At 42.3% G+C, this 20422-nt stretch overlaps 1 protein-coding gene across 6 annotated transcripts in view; it reads right to left on the bottom strand.

The window, feature by feature from the left end:
• Positions 1 to 20422, bottom strand: part of PRUNE2 (prune homolog 2 with BCH domain) — a 144457-nt gene that overhangs the window by 34650 nt on the left and 89385 nt on the right. For 5 of the 6 annotated variants that reach the window (XM_037373799.1, XM_037373801.1, XM_037373800.1 and 2 more), the window contains exon 9: positions 19188 to 20016. In XM_037373799.1, coding sequence (XP_037229696.1) covers positions 19188 to 20016 — 829 coding nt within the window. Of the gene's footprint in view, positions 1 to 19187; positions 20017 to 20255; positions 20371 to 20422 lie in introns of those variants that run through there. The other variant, XM_037373805.1, reaches the window with a different exon arrangement.

Below are 20422 nucleotides of genomic sequence, written 5' to 3'. Positions count from 1 at the left end.
TTGAGAGTATCCATTAATTGTGAGTTCCTGATACTTCGGGGGTTTTTTCTGAACATGTAGCATTTTATATTATCATCTCTAGGCCATTACTGATCTGATGACTAGCTGCCACTGAAAGACTGGCACAGTCAGACCCCTCTGGCTTCACTATGGCATCCAGAAAAAGAACAAATCAGACAGGGGTCAGAGGAGGAGGACACGTGCAATTCAAACAGCTGCTGGCTCCTAGTAACCCACCACATAGCAACTTCATGGCATGGACACAGAGAGAAAACACTTATGTGCGGCACTGTTATCTGACTGTACCCACAAAATAGCACCGTCTCCAAATATGCCACTTACAGTGGAGTGTAGAACCTGCTAGGCATTTCCTAGTATTACCATTTTAATAATATCCTCTTAACTCAGTATTTTGTGTGCAAAAGCAGGTAGAGAGTAAGAAGGTAGAAATAACATGCTACTTGGCATCTATTGCTCTGCTTTGCTGTTGTATTCACACATCTACCACAAGGTCTTCTCCCCAGAGCAGGGGCTCTCTTCTGTTATGTGCTTAACTTAATGCTCCTTAATCTTTACTGAGCCAGTGGAAAATTACCAGAATTCACAGAACTTGGGGAGCCTGTATGATTGGTGCTCTTCCATCAATGCTGGAAGATCACGAGGTCTGGAAGCAAGCTATGTAGGTTCGGAGCTTTACTAATATTTAGAAGGCTTGTTTAAATTTACCTGTTCTCTCTGCTCTTAATAAAGGTTGTTAATATGCTACAAATAACATCTAGATTACCTGTTAACAACCACTGTTCAACAAACTACAAATACAGTAAGGTAATGTAAACAGAGAAAGTAGGAGTTAATCAATCTGATGTAAAACATCCTTAAGTATAACCTGAAAATACATTTTGTTGGAAAATTGTATTTCTAAAAAATTATTAAGATGCCAGGCCTAATCATAGACCTGGGACCTGATTCCCACCTTCCACTTTCATTCAGAAATTACTTATTCCTTGAGAAAGCTCTGGCTTACTCTTCTTCACTTTAAAGCCAGCCTTCTTTCCAGCATGTGTGGTTCACAGTGACCATCTTCCTGGCATACTGTGCTGTCAAGTCCAGTCATCGGAATACCTGCAGCTCCAAATGATGCAATTGGCACATGAACAACACCTGAAAAAGCAGTGTGCACCTTATATCCAGTACAGCCATCTGTACTTTCAGAAAGTATGCTAATGTTCTGAGAGTAGTTAACAGGGTAGAAGTTGCAGGATGAGAAGCAGAAAATCTTTAGGAAGTTTTACATTTTGCACTTTACTGAGATTCTCTAGCAGAGTTGTGAGAACTCCCCTCTACACCTTATCAAGCACTTTTACTTCCAAATGAAGACATGGAAAATGCCTCAGACTGCTCTTAACCATTAGTAATAACCACTAGTTCTGCAATTGAGTTAACTTCTGAACTTCAGTGGCTATTTCTCATTTTCTACTTGGCTTTTTTTAATACGGTCAACTTTAGGCATTGCTTAATGGATTTGATTCTCTGTATGTGTGTGAATGCTGACATGTACAGTGATAATGATACTTATTACTACCCTAGCTGGAATCAAATGTTTTAAGAAAGCATCTTATAACAGGTGAATTCTGTCATGCTCACATGATAAAGTGTATTTAGGGATGATTTTCAGAGCTAGTAATCATAAAAATTTATTTAATACCAAAATTCATCAAATATTGATTCATAGCACTTCTGCTCTGTTCATTAAAGTAGTTGCACTTTTCTAGTACTCCTTTTATTTCAGGTTCACTCTTTGCACAACTTATATGCTGATAGACAGAACAAGATATATGGGAACACTTTTTTATACTGTATTACTTTATCTTTTTCTCTGCTCTTTAATATTTTTCCCCTGGTCCTATTTATGACTTCATTCCTTATTCTTCCCCAACAACTTCTGTTCCTTTAACACCTTAGATCTGGTGAATTTGTTCATTTTCTCTTTTCTTCTCACTTCTGCATCACTGTACTGCCAAATTTCCATCTTTCAGTCTTTTCCATATTGATGTAACTATGATTTCACAACTTACAAAGTTCAATGTTACTACAATTTAGATTCCTATCTTACCTAGTGCAGCAAACCTACAAATAACTAACAGCTACATTTTCTCTATACTCGCTATGGCTGAGCTAAATTAAAGGCTCTAAAAAGAGGTTAATGTTAAACTTCAGTCTCTCTTAAAGCTACAGTTGTCAGAGATGATCGCAGGGGAATGTTAAGTAGCAAGGCAGAATGTGGAGAGGGAATTTTACCTGTCAGATTAAAATGCAAATACCTTAATGGGTTAAATTTGTAACCAAGAAGTTCCCATCCATTCTAGGTGATTTGCTATTTGGGAAAAATACAAGAAAAGCACAACCATGAGCCAGAGGAGACACCTAAGCAAGGCACATAAGCTCAATACTTAACAGTAAAACTGACACCAAACAAGGCAGTTCTGCAGCCTGCTTGCACTGACAGGAGGTGTTTAAAGCAGGAAAGACTGTCAGACCCTGCAGTAGGCAGGTCTAAAAAGGCATGTGCAAAGGGAGACAGGAGATGCAGAAAGCCACCAGTTATCTTCAGAAGCAAAACTCCTGTCCCTGAGATGGAAGGGCCACTGAAGCCACAGGAAGATAAAAGCCAACGTAAGCATGGGAGAGAAGATAACTTCAGATGCAGCAAAAATGCTGTGAAAGAGCCAGAGAGACAGGAAATGCTAGACTGAAGTAGTAATGTTCAGGAACATGAGAAAAAAACATGGCTTCTCCTTCCCCGACATGGCACTCCTCACACATTGTAATTTGGGAAATACAAGGGCAAGGTTAGCTATACGCTCCACTGCTTCAGACAAGTGGCCAAAGGTATATCCTGCTGGGCTGCTGTCCATCAGACAGCTCTTCAGAGTTTGCTGCCAGTGCTTTCTGCTAAGGAGAATGCTCATGCTTTTGTAGGACACAAGTCAGCTTTCATCTGGTAGTGTAAAATAAGAAAGTTTATCTACTGCTGTCCTGAAGTGGCTACAGAGAAGACCGCAAGCTACAGGATATGCTAGGAACTAACTAGTAACATCTGAACCACAGAAGAATTACAGAAGTTGGAAAAGACCTTTTGTTGAGACAAAAGATCTCAAAGAAGTCCAACTGTTAAACCAGGACTGCCAAGTCCACCACTAAACCATGTCCCTAAGCACCACAGCTATGCGTTTTTTAAATGCCTCCAGGGATGGCGATTCCAGCACCTCCCCAGGCAGCCTGTTCCAATGCTTCAACACCCTTTCAGTGAAGAATTTCTTCCTAATACCCCATCTAAACCTCCCCTGGTGTAACAAGGCCATTTCTTCTTGTTCTGCTGCTTCTTATGTGGGAGAAGAGACCTAACCCTACCTGTCTATAACCTCCTTTCAAGTAGTTGTAGAGAGCAATAAGGTCCCCCAAATCTCCTTCTCTTGCTAAACTGCCCCAGTTCCCTCAGCCGCTCCTCATCAGACTTGTGCTCCAGACCCTGCACCAGCCTCGCTGCCCGCTCTGGCCACGCTGCAGCACCTCAGCGTCCCTCTTGCAGCGAGGGGCCCAAACCTGAACACAGCGTTCGAGGTGCGGCCTCACCAGTGCCCAGGACAGGGGGACCATCGCTGCCCTGGCCCTGCTGGCCACACTGTGTCTGGTACCAGCCAGGGTGCTGCTGGCCGCCTTGGCCACCTGGGCACACTGCTGGCTCACGCTCAGCCGGCTGTGGACCAGCACCCCCAGGCCCTTTCCCACCAGGCCCTTTCCAGCCGCTCTGCCCCAGCCTGTAGCGCTGTGTGGGGCTGCTGTGACCCAAGGGCAGGACCCGGCACTGAGCCCTGTTGAACCTCACAGGAATGGCCTCGGCCCATCGCTCCAGCCTGCCCAGGTCCCTCTGCACAGCCTGACTGCCCTCCAGCAGGTCAACGCTCCACGTCCCTACTCGGCGTCATCTGCAAACTTACTGAGGGTGCACCCAAAGCCCTCGTCCAGGTCATTGATAAAGACATTAAACAGGACTGGCCACAACACTGAGCCCTGGGGAACCCATTTGTGACCGGACACCAGCTGGGTGTAACTCCACCCACTACCACTCTTTGTGTTCAGCTGTCCAGCTTTTAACCCAGCATAGAGTACACCTGTCCAAGCCATGAGCAGCCAGTTTCTCCAGAAGAATGCTGTGGGAGACTGTGAAAGGTTTTACTAAGGTCCAGGTAGACAACATTCACCATGTTTCCTTCATCCACTAGGTGGGTCATCTTGTTGTAGGAGGAGATCAGGGTCATCAAGCAGGACTTGTCTTTTCATAAACCCAAGCTGGCTGGGCCAGATCCCCTGGTTGTCTTGCACATGCCCTGTGATAGCACTCAAGATGATCTGCTCCAGAACCTTTCACAGCACCAAGATCAGACAGACAGGCCTGCAGTTCCCCAGAAACTACATTTTATGAGTTAACTCATAAAATTCTGCAACAGCTAAGCCACTTCCTAATAAAAACATCCTTATCAATATTCACAGGTGCTGACAAAATCATATTCTCTCTATACATTATTTGTTGTTAAGTTTGAGAGCTGCATCTTTAGCCTGAACAAAGACTGTGGCTTAAAGATTGATTTTTTTTTCCCTCTGCCTTTAGCTACAGGCATATTACAAGCTGTTAAATAACACTGCTCTCCTATTACTGCCGAATACTACAGAGATGCCACAAAACCTCCATAGAGGCTGCTTGTAGAAGGATCTAAGTTTTTAAGGTAGTTACTTAATACGAAATCTAGATGTGTCTCAATACAATAATTTTCTGTAACAGTGTCCAGATTTATGCAGGGCCAAAAAACAGCCAGACTCACAGGAATAAAAAGGCTATTTTAGACCTTAGTACTTTTCTGCCCCAGAAGGGATAACATGGAGAGCATGGGTAAGAGTAGTGGGAGGAGCACAGCAGTCCTAGAAAAAAAAAAGTGTTATGGCAAGGTGAGGATTGGTGTGTGTTGTGCCCCTCTCCCACCCTCACAGCTGCCTTACTGCCTCTTAACAGTACTGCTAGGTCAGTGTGCATCCTTCCTTTCTCAACACAGCTCTGCTTCCTAAGAGTATTAATGAAGGTAAGTCCAGAAACAATCTCTCTGCCTGCCCTCTACTTACTGAGCACAACTGTGGTTAAATATACCTACCAAGCCTGCACAGGTTTCCTTTCAGTATTGCTCTAACTAATATTTAGACATCCTATCGATTTTCAATGCCTTCTGTACATAGCTATGATTTGTTTACTTACCACACTTAAAACTGAAGAGTATTTTCATTCCTGCATCAGACAGAAAAAGCAAACAACTGAGTGGAGCCAAATCAAGCTCCCGTAATTAAATTTAAACAGAAATACTGCCTGTCTTTTTACCTATCAAAATACCAACTTTTGCTGTAATTTTTCAGTCCTATTATCACTGAGATTATTGCTGCATCCTTGATCGTTTAACCTTCAAACATTACATATTCTGTTCACTGCAACATTTTAAGAGAACACTGGAAAAAATTCAAAAATCATATGCTTCAGTTGATAGTAAAAAAACCTGAAAACAATACCAATGTTGAATAGTCTACAGTGTGAGCTATCGCAATTGCTATGCCAGTAATTACACAGTCTTAAAAGCAAGTTATCTGCTGACAATACCACACATTCATGCCTTATTTTCCCACCATTGCCTTATTTTCCCACCATATCCTCAGAGCTAGGCAAACAAGCTGAAAATAATCTAACGTCTAACATGCTAGGTGACTGTGCAGTGAAGTTTTGTTTCCTAATTATAAATAACATGCCTGTGCTCAGACAAAAGAAACCCCATTGAACTGATGTAAGCTTCTCTCATAAAGAGCTGCAACAGAATTAAAATACAGCTGCCCTGTTTTCAGTAATGAGGTCCTGGGTGCTTTGCATCACGCTGACAAACATTTCCCCCTTTTCTGTATAAAGTAACTGCAACAACAGAGCTGTTAATCAGAAAACCTTCCGTTTATCAGCCTCTCGGAGTAAAGAGACTCTTACCTTCTGAAGACTTGAAGAGGCCTTTCTACTGAAAAAATGGTAAAGATGCTTTACTGCTGCACTTCAGTATCCCTCTTTCTGTAGCAGTTTACTAGGAATACAGCTCCTCCACCATTTTCTTGTCACGTGGCTAGTGGTACTGCTTAAATAAGGGTGATCACCTGCCTTCAGATAGCCAGCTGTATCACTAGCAGCTAACGGGCGTTGATTAAAGGAGCGCTTAAATGAATGCAGAGCTGCGCTTCAGCTGTGGAAATTTTTTTTTTTTTTTTTTTTTTTTTCCACATTCCCTGTGGAGTTTTGTCAAAGCATCACCAAACTTTGATATGGCAAGTCAGCTGGCAGTAGTGAAAAGCTCCCTACTGTTTCATTTCAGAGCCTGAGGAAAGCTTGTGATAAGAGACTGCATGACAAAACTTCTTATGGATTCAACCCCCCTCAGCCCTCATTTCTGTTTGTACCGATAGTTATAGAGCACATGCATATTCAAATATGTTTTACATAATTTATCTGATTTGCAATTCAGCTATGGGAATGCAGATGCAAATTTAAAAAAACAGAAACAGCAACCCACCAGTTTAGAAGGCAAGGTGAATTCTGGGAACAAAGCTGTGTGAGCACCAGGAAGCAACGCTCATGGCCTGTGCACCTGACTGTGTTTCTTAGGGGTGTGCTTGAGGGAAGGTCATTTCTTCCCATGCAGTGCAGTCCCCCTTTTATAAAAAGCTGTTGGGGGTTGGGTCCCTAGAAACTCCAGGTTTCTTTCTAAATGCAAAACAGTTTCAGTCCTATTCCTTTGCTGTCCTGTGGGGCTAAAACAGCAAGGCAATAGGCCCTAGGATGGCCTAACTTTCAGCTAGTTTCCCCCTTCACACTGCACAACTCCTCCTTGAAGACAAGTTACGTGAGAACTGGAGATGCTTTCACATCAAACTGCTAGGTCATAAGCTGTCAAAAACAAACAAAAAGCCTAACCCCACTTTAATTTTCAGTACAGCTCCACACACACCTACAGCACTAAAAATAAAAATTCTGTGGCTCCCACCTTGTTCTTCAAGGTATTAGTATTGCTACAGGAAAAGTTCTTGCCACTTTCTGCAGATGTCCTGAGAAATCAGTCTCCAGCTGCTATTTTGAAGAACAGACCAACACCAAGCACTTAAAAAAAAATTAAAAAACATCACTAATATGAAAATACATTTCTAAAGAGGACACTGCTGCAGATGTGATCTTTGATGCTTCTGTCAGCCAGCTCTACATAAAATTTGCACCAATGGCGATAATTTTTAGCACTTTTTCAACTGGACAACCTTGAATTCATTTGAACTCAAAAGTCTAGACATTCAAAAGCTGTATCCAGGAAGCAGGCCTATAAAATATTTATGTACAATAGAAGTCATTAGTAATGTGGCAGAATCAGTAAAGAAATTAGTAATGTGGCAGAAGCTATGGTCTTGATCCTCCATGCTCAGAATGACAGAGAACACCTTTGAGATTTTAGAATGCTCTGCTGGGATCCACTAAGCTCATTGGGGTTTACTGTCAAAGTACGTCTGTGTCAACAGGACTAAGTTTCAAAGATCATTATTGCTTTAGGCTGAAATCTCATGTCATTGATCAAATTGATTGGAATAAATTATATAGTGAATTAGCTCAGAAAACTGGGGGGTTTTGAATGATGGGGGAGTGTAGTGGAATGAAGCTGGGTTAATTAGCATTGATAATATAGAACTGTGGGTTGGCTTCAGGGGCGGTGGGTTGGCCGATGTAGATAAGGTGCAGCTGTGGCTGGTTAAGTGCAGTGGTTGAGAGCCAATGAAGAGAGGGCAGCTGAGGAAGAAGCAAGAGAAGAGAGAGTGGGTCCTGGATGAGGCAAGATGAGGAGAAGGCAGTAGAGTGACTGGCGTGAAGAGTGTGCTGGTATGAGATGGTAAAAGACCTTTTTGCATCTTGATAGTTTGTTTGTGCTGCAACAGGGGAGTTTTTCATGTTATTGCTAAACCATACTAACACAGTCTAGGCCTTCTTGCTTTAAGAAAGTGGCTCGATCAGCCCAATCTCACAAGTTATGTAAAATTTCAGGACCACAAGTGAATAATAATATATAGGATTTGTTTTCCTTTAAAATTTTTTTTCAGTCACTGCAGTGTTGTTCTCTTCTTGTTAAAAGGTTTTTATAAAGTACTTGGTATTTGGTATATAAATAATAATACCATTTTTGCAAAAATGGGATCATCACCATATTGGCTGCTGCTATTGTTTAACAGCTGGCTTTGCAATGGAAAACTAGGTTTTTATTTTTAATTAATTTTCAGTATCCAGATGGTGATGGAAAATACTGTATCACCCCAAAATTGGTAACAAAAAAGATGGCTGTCATGACTTCATAGGTCAAATCAAGCAGAGGGTGAGAAATGTTGTTACTAAAGTCCATGCATGAGCAGCATATATTGTTCATTCCATCAATAAAAAAGGCTAGCAGTGAGATTCACTGACATTAATACAGAATATTATGAAATTAACCACAACATTTAAAAAAGCTTTAATGAATGTACAGCTATGTTGCTGGAAAGTTCCCTGCTCTGAATCTATTCCAAGGATTCTTTTATTTTCACAGAAGCAACATCTTTGCAATGGCTAACATAAAACACAGAGCTTCTAATACATGATGTATATTACTATAATGATTATAATGATATAATAATGTATAATACTTCATAGTTTCCCATCCTAAATTCAAATGAACATTGAAATCTTCAGTTCTGAGCCAGCAGTCTTAAGGAGTTCTTGCTCATGTCAATCTAAATATTTTGTTAAAGGTTCAATTCACTTTTTTTATTTGTTACAAGGCATTAACTTTCATTTACATGGAGTTTCCTCCAATCAACCTTCTCCATTCCTTACATATTTGTTTTTAACATTTAAAGCACATTCTTTGTCTTTAGTCAATTGTCACACTTTGTGCCACCAAGTGGGAGACCTGAGTTCAATTCCTATTTCAAGTCCATAATCTTTTAGTTCAGCAGGAGCTGGAAGCACCACTGAAGCAGCATACCTGATCCCCAGAGTGCCTGGAATTGCTTTCTTGCAAATCTGGCCAATTAATAAACAATCTTGACAGGAGTGAAAGATGGCAGCCCCACAGGTATGCAAGGCAAAAAGGAAAGAGAGGCATCCAGAGGAAAGTAAATGTTACTTTGCAGAATGTGGCCTCTTAAACTTACAAAAGGTTTTCAATCCTTTAGGTTTCCTTCAGGCTTATATATATATATATCAGCCTGCTTTGCCCATTAAAGCAAGAGTCCTAGCTTTTGGGTGCTAGAACAGACATTTTGAGAAAACACTGGGTGAGAACCTTGGTCCTCTAGAGTCAATGAGAATTTTTCCCCTGGTTCCACTCTGTCAGTATTTCAGTTCAGTACTGGACATTGGTATTTGACTTGAGTCCTTAATGGTTTTGAGATATATGATGTGCATTTGGCTAAATCACAGACTCAGCAGAGTAGTCTCAGAACTCTTATTAGTCTTGAAATAGTCACAGATTTTTCTTTCATTATATCTAATTATCTTTATTCACTGCCAACCGTAGACAATGTGATAAAAACAGACTACTCCATTGAAAATTTACTGGATTGCTTATAGTATTGAGCAGTTTTAATAGCCAGCAGGACAACAATGGTCACATAGAGATATTTCGGACAGAGGCAGTGGAAGAACTACCTTTTCCAAAAAGTCACTATACAAGTGAGCAGAAAAGACTGATTCCTGCTTCTTTGAGAAGACACTATCAGAAAGATAAAAGAAGCTTTCTTTTGTGGAGGCCTCATTCTAGTGGGTTAAATAAATGTTGACAGTTGTTCAAAGGAAATTGATTTCTCCACTCAGCTTTGCCACCAGTTTTCCAAGCTCTCACCAAAACCTTCCAAACTTCTGTGTCATCTCTACTGCTCTCGCTACTTCTTATTCCTCAAGTCATACATCATTTCATAGTACTTCCCTCACTCTTTCTAACCCTTCCTAATAAGGAAAAGGATACTCCTTCCCTCAGCAAAGGTAACAGCAAGAATGATCTGGTATACATGACCACTAGCGCACCCCAAGGAGTGTGCTGGTAGGTAAAGTTAGCACAGTCATCTGCAGTATTCTCCCTCTGCCTCGTGACCACTGCATCACCACCAACTATCACCTTACAGCTCCGTTAAGGCAGGACAGTTTCTATCAGGAAGAATATTACCTCCAGACTTCATGAATTTTACTGCTGGCAACCTCCAGCCACAGCAGTAGCAGTGAAGTACGTTATCCTGCCTATCCAACATTCATACAGTACACTCAAAATTCTTCCTTTTTAAATGCAGTCACTCTTGGCTGTTCACATATGGAAAGCCATATAAAAAGCTGTTTTCTTTCTGGAAAGTCTGACATTAATAATGTGCTATCAAACTTTTTTTGTACTTTTCTATGAGGCCAAAGGAACCACTAGGGTTTATTATTTCTGGTGTTTGTATATTACTGAGACAGGTGTATATCTCTTCTTCAGTACCGTAATGATAGCAAGCATCCTCATACTTTTCTTCTTCTCCTGCTGCTGCTTTTTCATGCGGAAGAAAAGCAGGACAGCAGGGAAGAACTTTACCACCAGTCACAGACTTTCTTCAAATCCACCAGAGCAGCCTGGAGAGTTCTTAAGCTTGACACTGGGATGAAGGGGACAGAGACCAGCAGGCATCAAGATTTTAATCCACTTCTTCATTCCATTATGGTTTACACTTTCTGTTTCAAAACTTTTAAGTCCCTCTTCCACAAAACATCAATTTTTGTAGACAAAGTGACAGACACTTTCTGGATGACAGCAGAAAAAATGCAGACTACATCCTTTACTGACCCTTTTTCCATTACTAAAGGAACCTACTTCAGCACAGCATGCAAGCATGAACTTCACTTTTTTCTAAACAGGCACATGTGAATAAAGTGTAGACTCAGAAAGGGACTTACAAGGCAATTACTAAGTAAATGTCTCCATAAACTTTGGACTACTAATTCAATTGTCCATTGGTTGAGATGTCCCCATCATCTATTTTGAATAGAGGTTATTAGTTTCTTTATTGCTCAGAGATCATAGAATGGTTTCAGTTTGAAGGAGGGACCTTAAAGATCATCTGTTTCCAACCCCCCTGCCATGGACAGGGACACTTTCCACTAGACCAGGTTGTTCAAAGCCCTGTCCAACCTGACCTTCAACACTGCCAGGAATGCAGCATCCATAACTTCTCTGGAAAACCTCTTCCAGTGCCTCACTGCCCTCAAAGTAAAGAATTTCCTCCTAGTATCTAATCTAAAGCTTCCCTCTTCCAGTTTAAAGCCATTCCCCCTTGTCTTTTCACTATGCACCCTTGTAAAAAGTCCTCTCCAGCTTTCTGATAGGCCCCCTTTAGGTACTGCAGGGCTGCTGTAAGGTCTCCCCAGAGCCTTGTCTTCTCCAGGCTGAAACCCAGCTCTCAGACTGTCGTTGTAGGAGAGGTGCTCCATCCCTCTGATCATCTTCATGGCCCTCCTCTGGACTCACTCCATCAGGCCATGTCCTTCTTGTGTTGGGAGCCCCAGAGCTGAACACAGTACCCCAGCTGGGGTCTGACAAGAGTGGAGCAGAGGCACAGAATCATCTCCCTTGACGTGCTGGTCCTGCTTCTTTTGATACAGCCCAGGATATGGCTGGCTTTCTGGGATGCAAGCACATATTGCCAGGCCATATTGTTCTTCTCATCAACTAACACCCCCATGTTTTTCTCCTCAGGGCTGCTCTCAATACACTCTCCACCCAGCCTGTATCCGCATTTGGGATTGCCTCAAATCAGGTGCAGGACCTTATACTTGGCCTTGTTGAACTTTACGAGGTTCACACAGGCCCACCTCTGAAGCCTTCAAGCTCGCTCTGGATGGCATCCCTTCCCTCCAGCATATCAACGGCACCACACAGCTTGATGTTGGCAGCAAACTTGCTGAGGGTTCACTCAATCCCAGTGTCCATGTTGCCAGCAAAGATGGTAAACAGTGCCAGTCCCAATACCAACCCCTGAGGAACACCACTCATCACTGGTCTCCACTTGGACATCGAGCCATTGACCACAACTCTTTGCATGCAACCATCCAGCCAATTCTTTATCGACTGAGTGGTTCATACGTCAAGTCCATGTGCCTCCAATTTAGACAAGGATCTCATGCAGGACTGTGTCAAGTGCTTTACACAAGTCCAGGTAGATTGTATCAGTTGCTTTTCCCTTATTCACCAGAGCTGTACCGCCATCATAGAAGGCCACCAGATCTGTCAGACATGATTTGCCTTTAGTGAAGCCATGTTGGCTGTCACCAATCACCTCCTTATTTTCCATGTGCCTTACCATAGTTTCCAGGAGGATCTGCTCCATGATCTTGCCAGGTGCAGAGGTGAGACTGACCGGCCTGTAGTTTCCCAGGTCTTCTTTATTTCCTTTTTTAAAAATGGGGGTTATGTTTCCCCCTTTCCAGTCAGTGGGAACTTCACCAGACTGCTGAGACTTTTCAAATGTGATGTATAGGCAGCTTAGCCACTTCATCCGCCAGTTCTCTCAGGACCCGCCTATGCATCTTACCAGTTCCCATGGACTTGTGCACCTTCAGGTTCCTTAGATGGTCTCAAACCTGATCTGCTTCCACAGTGGGAAGTTCTTCATTCTCCCAGTTGTTGCCTTTGCCTTCTTCAACTTGGGTGGTGTGGCTGAAGCACTTGCCAGTGAAAACCGGGGCAAAAAAGCTGTTGAGTACCTCAGCCTTCTCCATGTCCCAGGCAACCAGGTCTCCCATTTCTTTCCAAACAGAGCCCATGTTTTCCCTGGTTTTCCTTTTATCACTGACATACCTATGGAAGCTTGTGTTTGTGCAATACATAAATATATGAAGGTGAAGTACATACCTGTAAAATAAGGAACCTAATTTCTATACCCTGCCAAGGGTATATGAAACAACAACCAGCAGGCCACAAGGAAAGCCTCCTTGCAGGAAGCAAAGGCTGCACTAGAGAAAGCCCATGATTCAGGAGCCACTTTCTAAAACCACTATCAAGAGATGGGTGTTACGGGTTCAGAACGGGTTCAGAAACTTAATTGCGTAAAGCAAAAGTATTTGATAAAACAAAAAAACGAGCGAAGAATGTAATCCATGCTCAGGGCACAGCTACCCAGCCAGACCTACAGATCAAATGTGCTTAATTTTCTGATACCAAGCAAACTTAAGTAAGCATAAGCTAGGAAATAGACTATTCAGTCAAGGCAAGAGTCACATTTAGTGAAGAATCCAATAAACTTTCCTGGGTCAAAATTATGGCCTTTCAGAAGTACAAGAATTCAGGCAGGACACTTCTGGGAACCAAGGCTGACTTAGACTTTGGTTCATTTCTACCAAAACCTACTTCGAAGATAAAAATCTTTGGCAGACTCAGAGGCTGATGACTAACTGATGCCATCAGGCCATCCAGAAACTCTACTGCAGTACCAAGAGAAGAGCCTCAGTTTCTTCTCTTACGTGATGACACACGTGTTTGTGTGCTAACCTCCCAGGGGCTGGCAGTTCTACTGTACCACATAGTTTTTAAAGTTTGTCAGCCAAAAAGGGCAATTAATTTCAGACTTAAAAGCTGCACACTGAGGTACACTTTAAGAAGGAACCTGTGTTTTTAAAACTATCAAAGAAATGCATTAGAAAGCATTTCTAATTACATAGTTCTACCATTATCAGTAGCTGTTTCTACAGCTGTTTATATAAGAGGTTTAATGAAATCGACATACAATCTAGAAATAATTATTCCCATGTGTGTTTTAGCCTTTCTACCATAAAGTTTTTTTGTGTTTTCTTTGGTTTCAAAGGAATCAAGGCCTCTGTAATCACGCTATGGGCATGCACAGATATATCTGCATGTCTCACTGCTATCTCCTACGAAGTCTGAAGTCCTTATCTAACTGACCAAAGACATAAGCTTATTACAAGTTTACTGAACATCAGATAACAAGCACAGGGTAAACTGAGGAGAAAAGAGCATCACAAAAGTAATCTCTATCAGATATGAAAGCCTCAGACAAGAGCAGTATGTTTACAAACATTAACACTGGAAAAAACTTCCATTAGGTTGCATATCTTATCAACAAAAAATGTCTAACCACAAAACATAATGGTTCCATGCTTCCAGAAATAATTGTTAATATGGATTCTTCCCTGCTTTTATTTACTTCTCTGGGCTCCAGCATCGCTAGTGTTAAGAACAGGAATAGCCACAGCTATGCACTGAAAAGGCATTTCGTATTAAACAAGTGCTAAGCAACTTCTGAGCCAGATAAGAAAAAAGCCTATAGTAGAAGCTATAGTGACCATATATATTCTGTACCAAGAACTACTGTATCCTTTCCTTGCGGGATGCACAACATTCCATCATGCATTTAATTTTTCACTTAAAACACTCTTAGGTTAACATGGTCCAATTTTGGACTTTAATGCAGGAATTAGTCTAAAAGAATATACTAAGTTCTAAGAATAATTAATGTACCATACCTGAAACACCAAGGCAAACTACTATTGTGTACAAGAATCAAGCTTTTACTTTGGAGACTTACAGAAATTCCTGAAGAACAGCAGAGTTCTTCTCAAAGTGGATCTAACAATACATAGCAGCAAGATGTTAAAACCCCGTACAAAACCCCTATAAATCCATGGCCATTAGAATGATTTTTCTAGTGCCAGTGTAAGTTCAAAAATCAGATTATTTTTCTTGAGGTATCTAACAAAGCATCTTACTACTTCAAAGTTATCCCAACTTCATTGTGCTGATTTATACAAATAATTTAAAATCAGATACCTAGACCAGGTTTTTTTTTCCCCTTTCTAAGAACTTCATGGGCATGTAAGCATGGCAAGTCAAACCCTAGGATGCTGCCTGCATGTAATTAATCAGCGTGACTTAAGCAGGGTCAGCATCTGGCTGCTTTTAATTTAAAATGCTTTATGGGAGACAGAGGATTTGACAGCCAATTTGTTCATGTCAGATTTGCAAGCCTGCAACTAGCCAGCACCTCTAAACAACCCTTCCTTTTTCCCATCCCATTCACCATCTATTGGGAGCAGAGGTGGTAAGCATTTTTTGATTCAAGGATTTTCACTAAGAATTACTCATTTGTCAAAAAAAAAGCTTTATTCATTGAAATTAGTTGGTTTTGATGGACTCCCAGGGAAAACCTGCAAGAGATAATGGAGGAAGATGACTTCCAGGGAGTGGACTAGTTCTAACAGACAAACCACCTCGAAGTCAAAGGACATCCAGGTCTCCTATATCCACAAATCCCAAGCCGCCCTTCCACAGAAATGTGCAGGCAGAACCAAGCAGCTGTTGGTGATTTGCTTGTTTTGCTTCTTCCAGATTTTGCAGACAATTTCACTGTAGAAGAATGAAGCTGGGTTAAGCAGCATTGATAATATAGAACTGTGGGTTGGCTTCAGGGGTGGTGGGTTGGCTGATGTAGATAAGGTGCAGCTGTGGCTGGTTAAGTGGTTGAAAGCCAATGAAGAAAGAGCAGCTGAGGAAGAGAAGGTGAGAGAGAACACAAGCCCCAGATGAGGAGAAGGCAGCAGAGGGACTGGTATGAGATAGTAAAAGACCTTGTTGCAGCTTGACAGTTTGGAGAGTGCTGTCACAATTGGTGCCCTGTGTGAGGCCCTGCAGATTATGAGACTGAGTGTAATGAGTGGCGACAGCGGCAATGGCTGTGCCAGGGGATGTTTGAAGTTTTGAGTGGTAGTGGCAGCACCCGATGAAGCAAAGACAGGCGGGGATAGCCTGCGATTCAGATCACATTGAGATAGGCGGGAAGAGCCTGGGGATCTCGATCAGCCACCAGTAAAGGTGAGCCGTTGGGATCAAAGAGAAGGAAGCCTGACTGCCGTGGAGTTAAGAGACTGAGGGTAACAGGCGATAGTGGCAGAGTACACAGCCAGATGTGGCAGCAGCCCACAGCGGCGGGTCCAGAGCGGGTCCGGCCAGACAGCAGTGATGGCTGTGCCGAGGGAAGGTGTGGGAGCAGCGCGGTGCCATGGGTGGCTCCCGCCATTGCTGCTGCTGCTTGGCTTGCCGGTATTCTTGCTGGTGTTTATGTGCTCGTTGAAGGTGTCTGCAGTTGAAGAAGAAATGGGCGACCACAAAGATGTTAAGAAGTTTTTCAGGACACAGAATGATGTGTTAGTGCTGTATTCTAGATCTGCTGCTGCTGCAAGCTCATTCAGGTTACTGTCCGGTATGATCCAAGAGGCGAAAGGACAAGGCACTATAACAGGGGTCCTCAAACTACGGCCCCCCAGGGTCCTCAATCTGGCCCCCCGTATTTACAGACACTCCCCCCCGCTGGGCGCTGGGGGGGGAAACCAAGCAGCCGCAGATGGCTGCCTGCCACTGCATCCGCGCACCGGCCCCTTGGTTAAAAACTTTGAGGACCCCTGCACTATAAGTTCATCACAAGCCCCCTCTGAAGAAAACAAAATCCCAGATGCTAAGAAAGCAGATAAGAAAGGTGATCAACCTGTAGAAGCTGAAAAGCCCAAGATAAAAGTGAAGAAGGAATTCAGGGACAAGTCGTCTGGACTGTATGAAAAGTTTATTTGTAAAAAGTTTGTGATGGTTGGTAAAAACATGAGGTACGAAATGTTAAAAAGGAAAAAAAAAAGGGGGGGGGGAACTGTAGAGGGATTATAGAGGACTGTATGAAAAGTTTATTTGTAAAAAGGACATGATGGTTGGCAAAAACATGAGGTATGAAATGTTAAGAAAAAAAGGGGGAATTGTAGAAGAATGAAGCTGGGTTAATTAGCATTATTAATATAGAACTGTGGGTTGGCTTCAGGGGTGGTGGGTTGGCTGATGTAGATAAGGTGCAGCTGTGGCTGGTTAAGTGCAGTGGTTGAGAGCCAATGAAGAGAGGGCAGCTGAGGAAGAGAAGGTGAGAGAGGAAGAAGCAGAGAGAACACAAGCCCCAGATGAGGAGAAGGCAGCAGAGGGACTGGTATGAGATAGTAGAAGACCTTGTTGCAGCTTGACAGTTTGGAGAGTGCTGCATTTCCGAATTTCTACTTTTCCTTCTGGAATGCAAGACAGAAGCTTGGAGGACTGGGTGCAACAGAAATGTTGTGCTAAGCAGCTCTACTTCTAAAAAGTTTCAAGGTCAAACTCTTCGCATTTGGTTTACTTCAGACCATACAGAACTGGGGAGTGCTCATTTTCTGCTAACCCTTCTGAAGATTTGCCCGTTTCTTGAGGACTGTAAATGCTAACCTGCATCAATAAAAGCTGTCACTCCCCTACCAAAACAGAGCCCCTCTCATGTCATATTCTCCTCAGTGCTGTCTGTCCGGTTAGATTGAACAGATTTCAGTCCGGGGCAGTGTATGAGGGCAATTATGCTATATATACTACTACTCAAAATCTTGTTTGTCAAGAAAACCTTAACTCCTATACAGGTGCTTAAGTTTAAGCCTGCAAGTAACATTATTATATTTCAGAATTTCTGAGACTGGGGGTTCTGTTCAGGATGAAGCCTGCACTTAGTATATATTAAAAACAACTAAGCTATAACAGTGTCTAATCTTGTGGTAGTGATACACTCTCTGAAAATTGTGAAAATGTTTGGAGGGAAGGTATTTTAACATCTGTGGGAAGATAAAACACAGCTACTGAACTGCTCATTCCTGAAATCTTAATAAAATGTGAGCTGTTTGGGGTGGGGACAAAGCTAGCAAAAAGCTGTGGTTTTCCATCACAGATTATTTGTACATGCTGTTATCAGACTTATACTATCATACACAGCCATGCCACTTGTAAGGGGAAAAAAGCTTACTGCTAAAATTGCAAAATTGTTAGTGAAAATTTCAAAAAGTAAAGTCTAAAATTTAAGATACTTAAAACCTGATAAATAGAAGTTGTGTATGTGTTGTGTATTCTACACTGAACTGACAAGTGCTTGGGAGAAACTTGAAAAAAAGCAAAAATCAGTCTTGCATTTCACAAAAACAGTACGTTTCCAAGTGTTTCATACCACATATGCTCTTTTGACTAAGTGCAGTTTGAAAGGAGTAACAAGTACAAAGCAGTTACACTCCCTAGTTTTATTTGTACAGGGAAGTTTCTTTTACTGCTCATATGAATTTCACTGTATAAATATAATGCCAGGTTCCTCTTGATAAAACTGCAGCATGTCAGCTGCAGATGTCCAGGAGAAATGAGGTCAGACTTCCACATTTGCTTCTCTGAGGTTACCCTACAAGTCCACTGTAGCAGTTACATCTCCTGGTTGTAAAAGAAGAGAAGGCAACAGCTGAAGCACCCTCTCCAAAACATTACAGTAAATGGAGTCAAGAAGGTCATCTCTGTCTCCATCTGGTGACACAACAGAGAGACAGCAGGCATAGTAATTCTGACAGCATGGAGGATGCACTTCCACCCAAAGGCAGGTGCAAAATACACTCAAACTTCCTCAACTGCCAGTCCAGTCAAAGCAGACAGAACTGCTGCTCTGATCTGACTACAGCTTAAAAATAGTCACAAAGACCGTAATTTCCTATCACACTTTTCTCTATGAACAGCACCTTCTTCTGACTCTAAACCTTGATTCCCTCCTATCTTCCTTCCCAGCTTTGCATTAGGCAGAGATAGTACTTCACTTCCATCCCTCCCATAATCTCATCATTGGCATTGTATCTGGACTGGTAATACCATCAGTACCTGGCTTTGGCCTGCGTTCCCTGGCCATATGTGTTTCAGATTTAAAGGTAGGTTATGAAGCCTATGGAACTTCACAGAAGGAAGATGGACTTCTGAAGTGGCCTTACAAGCTTCTGCATTGTGAAACAATCCTAATTTAGCTCATATCAAGCAATGAAGAAGCAAGACTCTGTTTTTAGAAAGGAAGGAATACAATGTTACTTAAGTCATAAAAATATAATTAGTACTTCAGACTTGAAAGTCCTGCTATCTATTCATATAATGTCATACACCTCAGTAACATTGATAACAAGTCAACAGAAGACTAAAGGAAATGGGTTGGGTTTTCCTTACCCTGATTTTTGACTCAGTTCTCTTTCACTGCTGAGAAGCACCGTTTCCTCCTTCATTTCTTGTCCTGTTGTTATGTTATTACCAAGTCTCTGTTGAGAACTTGATTCCCATGAACCATCACCACCAACCACGGGCAGCACATGAGCTCCTGCAGTGCCCGAACTCCCATCCTCACTTGTCAGGCTATCTGAAGGGTAACAGCCCTCATGTTCAAATGATTTCTGAAGGAGAGTTTCTACCTGAAATTCTGCCTGAGTGTCAAGAATCAATTCCTGTGCTACGACAGCTGCCAGTTTACCACCAGAATGTCCAGACCCCAATTCTGGCATCTCTAAGTCAGCAGAAATGTCTTCAGGTGATACATCACTGACCTCATTTTGACCCAATATAATCCAGCCCTCATCTTGCCCACAGCTTCCTCGTGAACTTGTTTCATCATCCAGTTTCTGCGGTACAACAGAACTTTTCAATTCTAAGTGAACAGCATCCCATTCAGTCCCGCAAACAAAGCGATCTTCCCTTTCATTTGTAATGGAGATTGGCTGAAAGGCATCTGAGGGGCCTGGTGAAAAGCCTTCATGAGATGCTGTTTGTTCAGCTACATGAGCTTCTTGAAATGCAAAATCGCTTTCCTTTCTTTCAAGGGAATCCTTCGCTGAAGGTGTATTTTCTTCCTCAGTAACAAGGATGTAATCCATCTCCAGTGAAGCTGGATCCTGGTGCACCTGCATCCTCACATCTTCCTCACCCTCTGTACTTTTCAGCTCAGGGCTCTCAGAGGAATTTCTCAGCTTATTCCCCCTGCAAAGCAGGGAGTCAGTGCCAGCTTCTAAAAGAACAGGCAAACAGAAACTCCTTTTAGTTTTCAAATTACTATTGCAGTCACCATGATTGCTTTAAATCAGTAGAGTGAGGTAAAGCTCTTCTCAGTTCACTTTGTTCTGTTAATGTGTACTTGAATTTTACAACACCATCATCGTCATTATTGTTAGAGATTACACATTAACACCGCAACCCTTCCTAAGGGACAGATGGTTCCGTGTCCCATACGCTAGGCCCCGTACGCACCACAGAAATGTTCCTACTTCAACGTTTAAAAGCTTTAGCTCTGCCCAGAAGGGCGATGCTAGAGGCCTTCCCATGCACAGAGGATGCAACGTACATCACGGGACACTCCCAGACCCCGCACTTCACGCAAGGGCTCGCCACCCGGCAGCACACCCCAGCCGCTGCCC

Source organism: Falco rusticolus, chromosome Z (genome assembly GCF_015220075.1).
Source record: "Falco rusticolus isolate bFalRus1 chromosome Z, bFalRus1.pri, whole genome shotgun sequence".
In the NCBI taxonomy this organism is placed as follows: domain Eukaryota; kingdom Metazoa; phylum Chordata; class Aves; order Falconiformes; family Falconidae; genus Falco; species Falco rusticolus.
The sequence above is the reverse complement of the archived record's forward strand: the minus strand, read 5'-3'. Positions and strand labels throughout refer to the sequence as shown.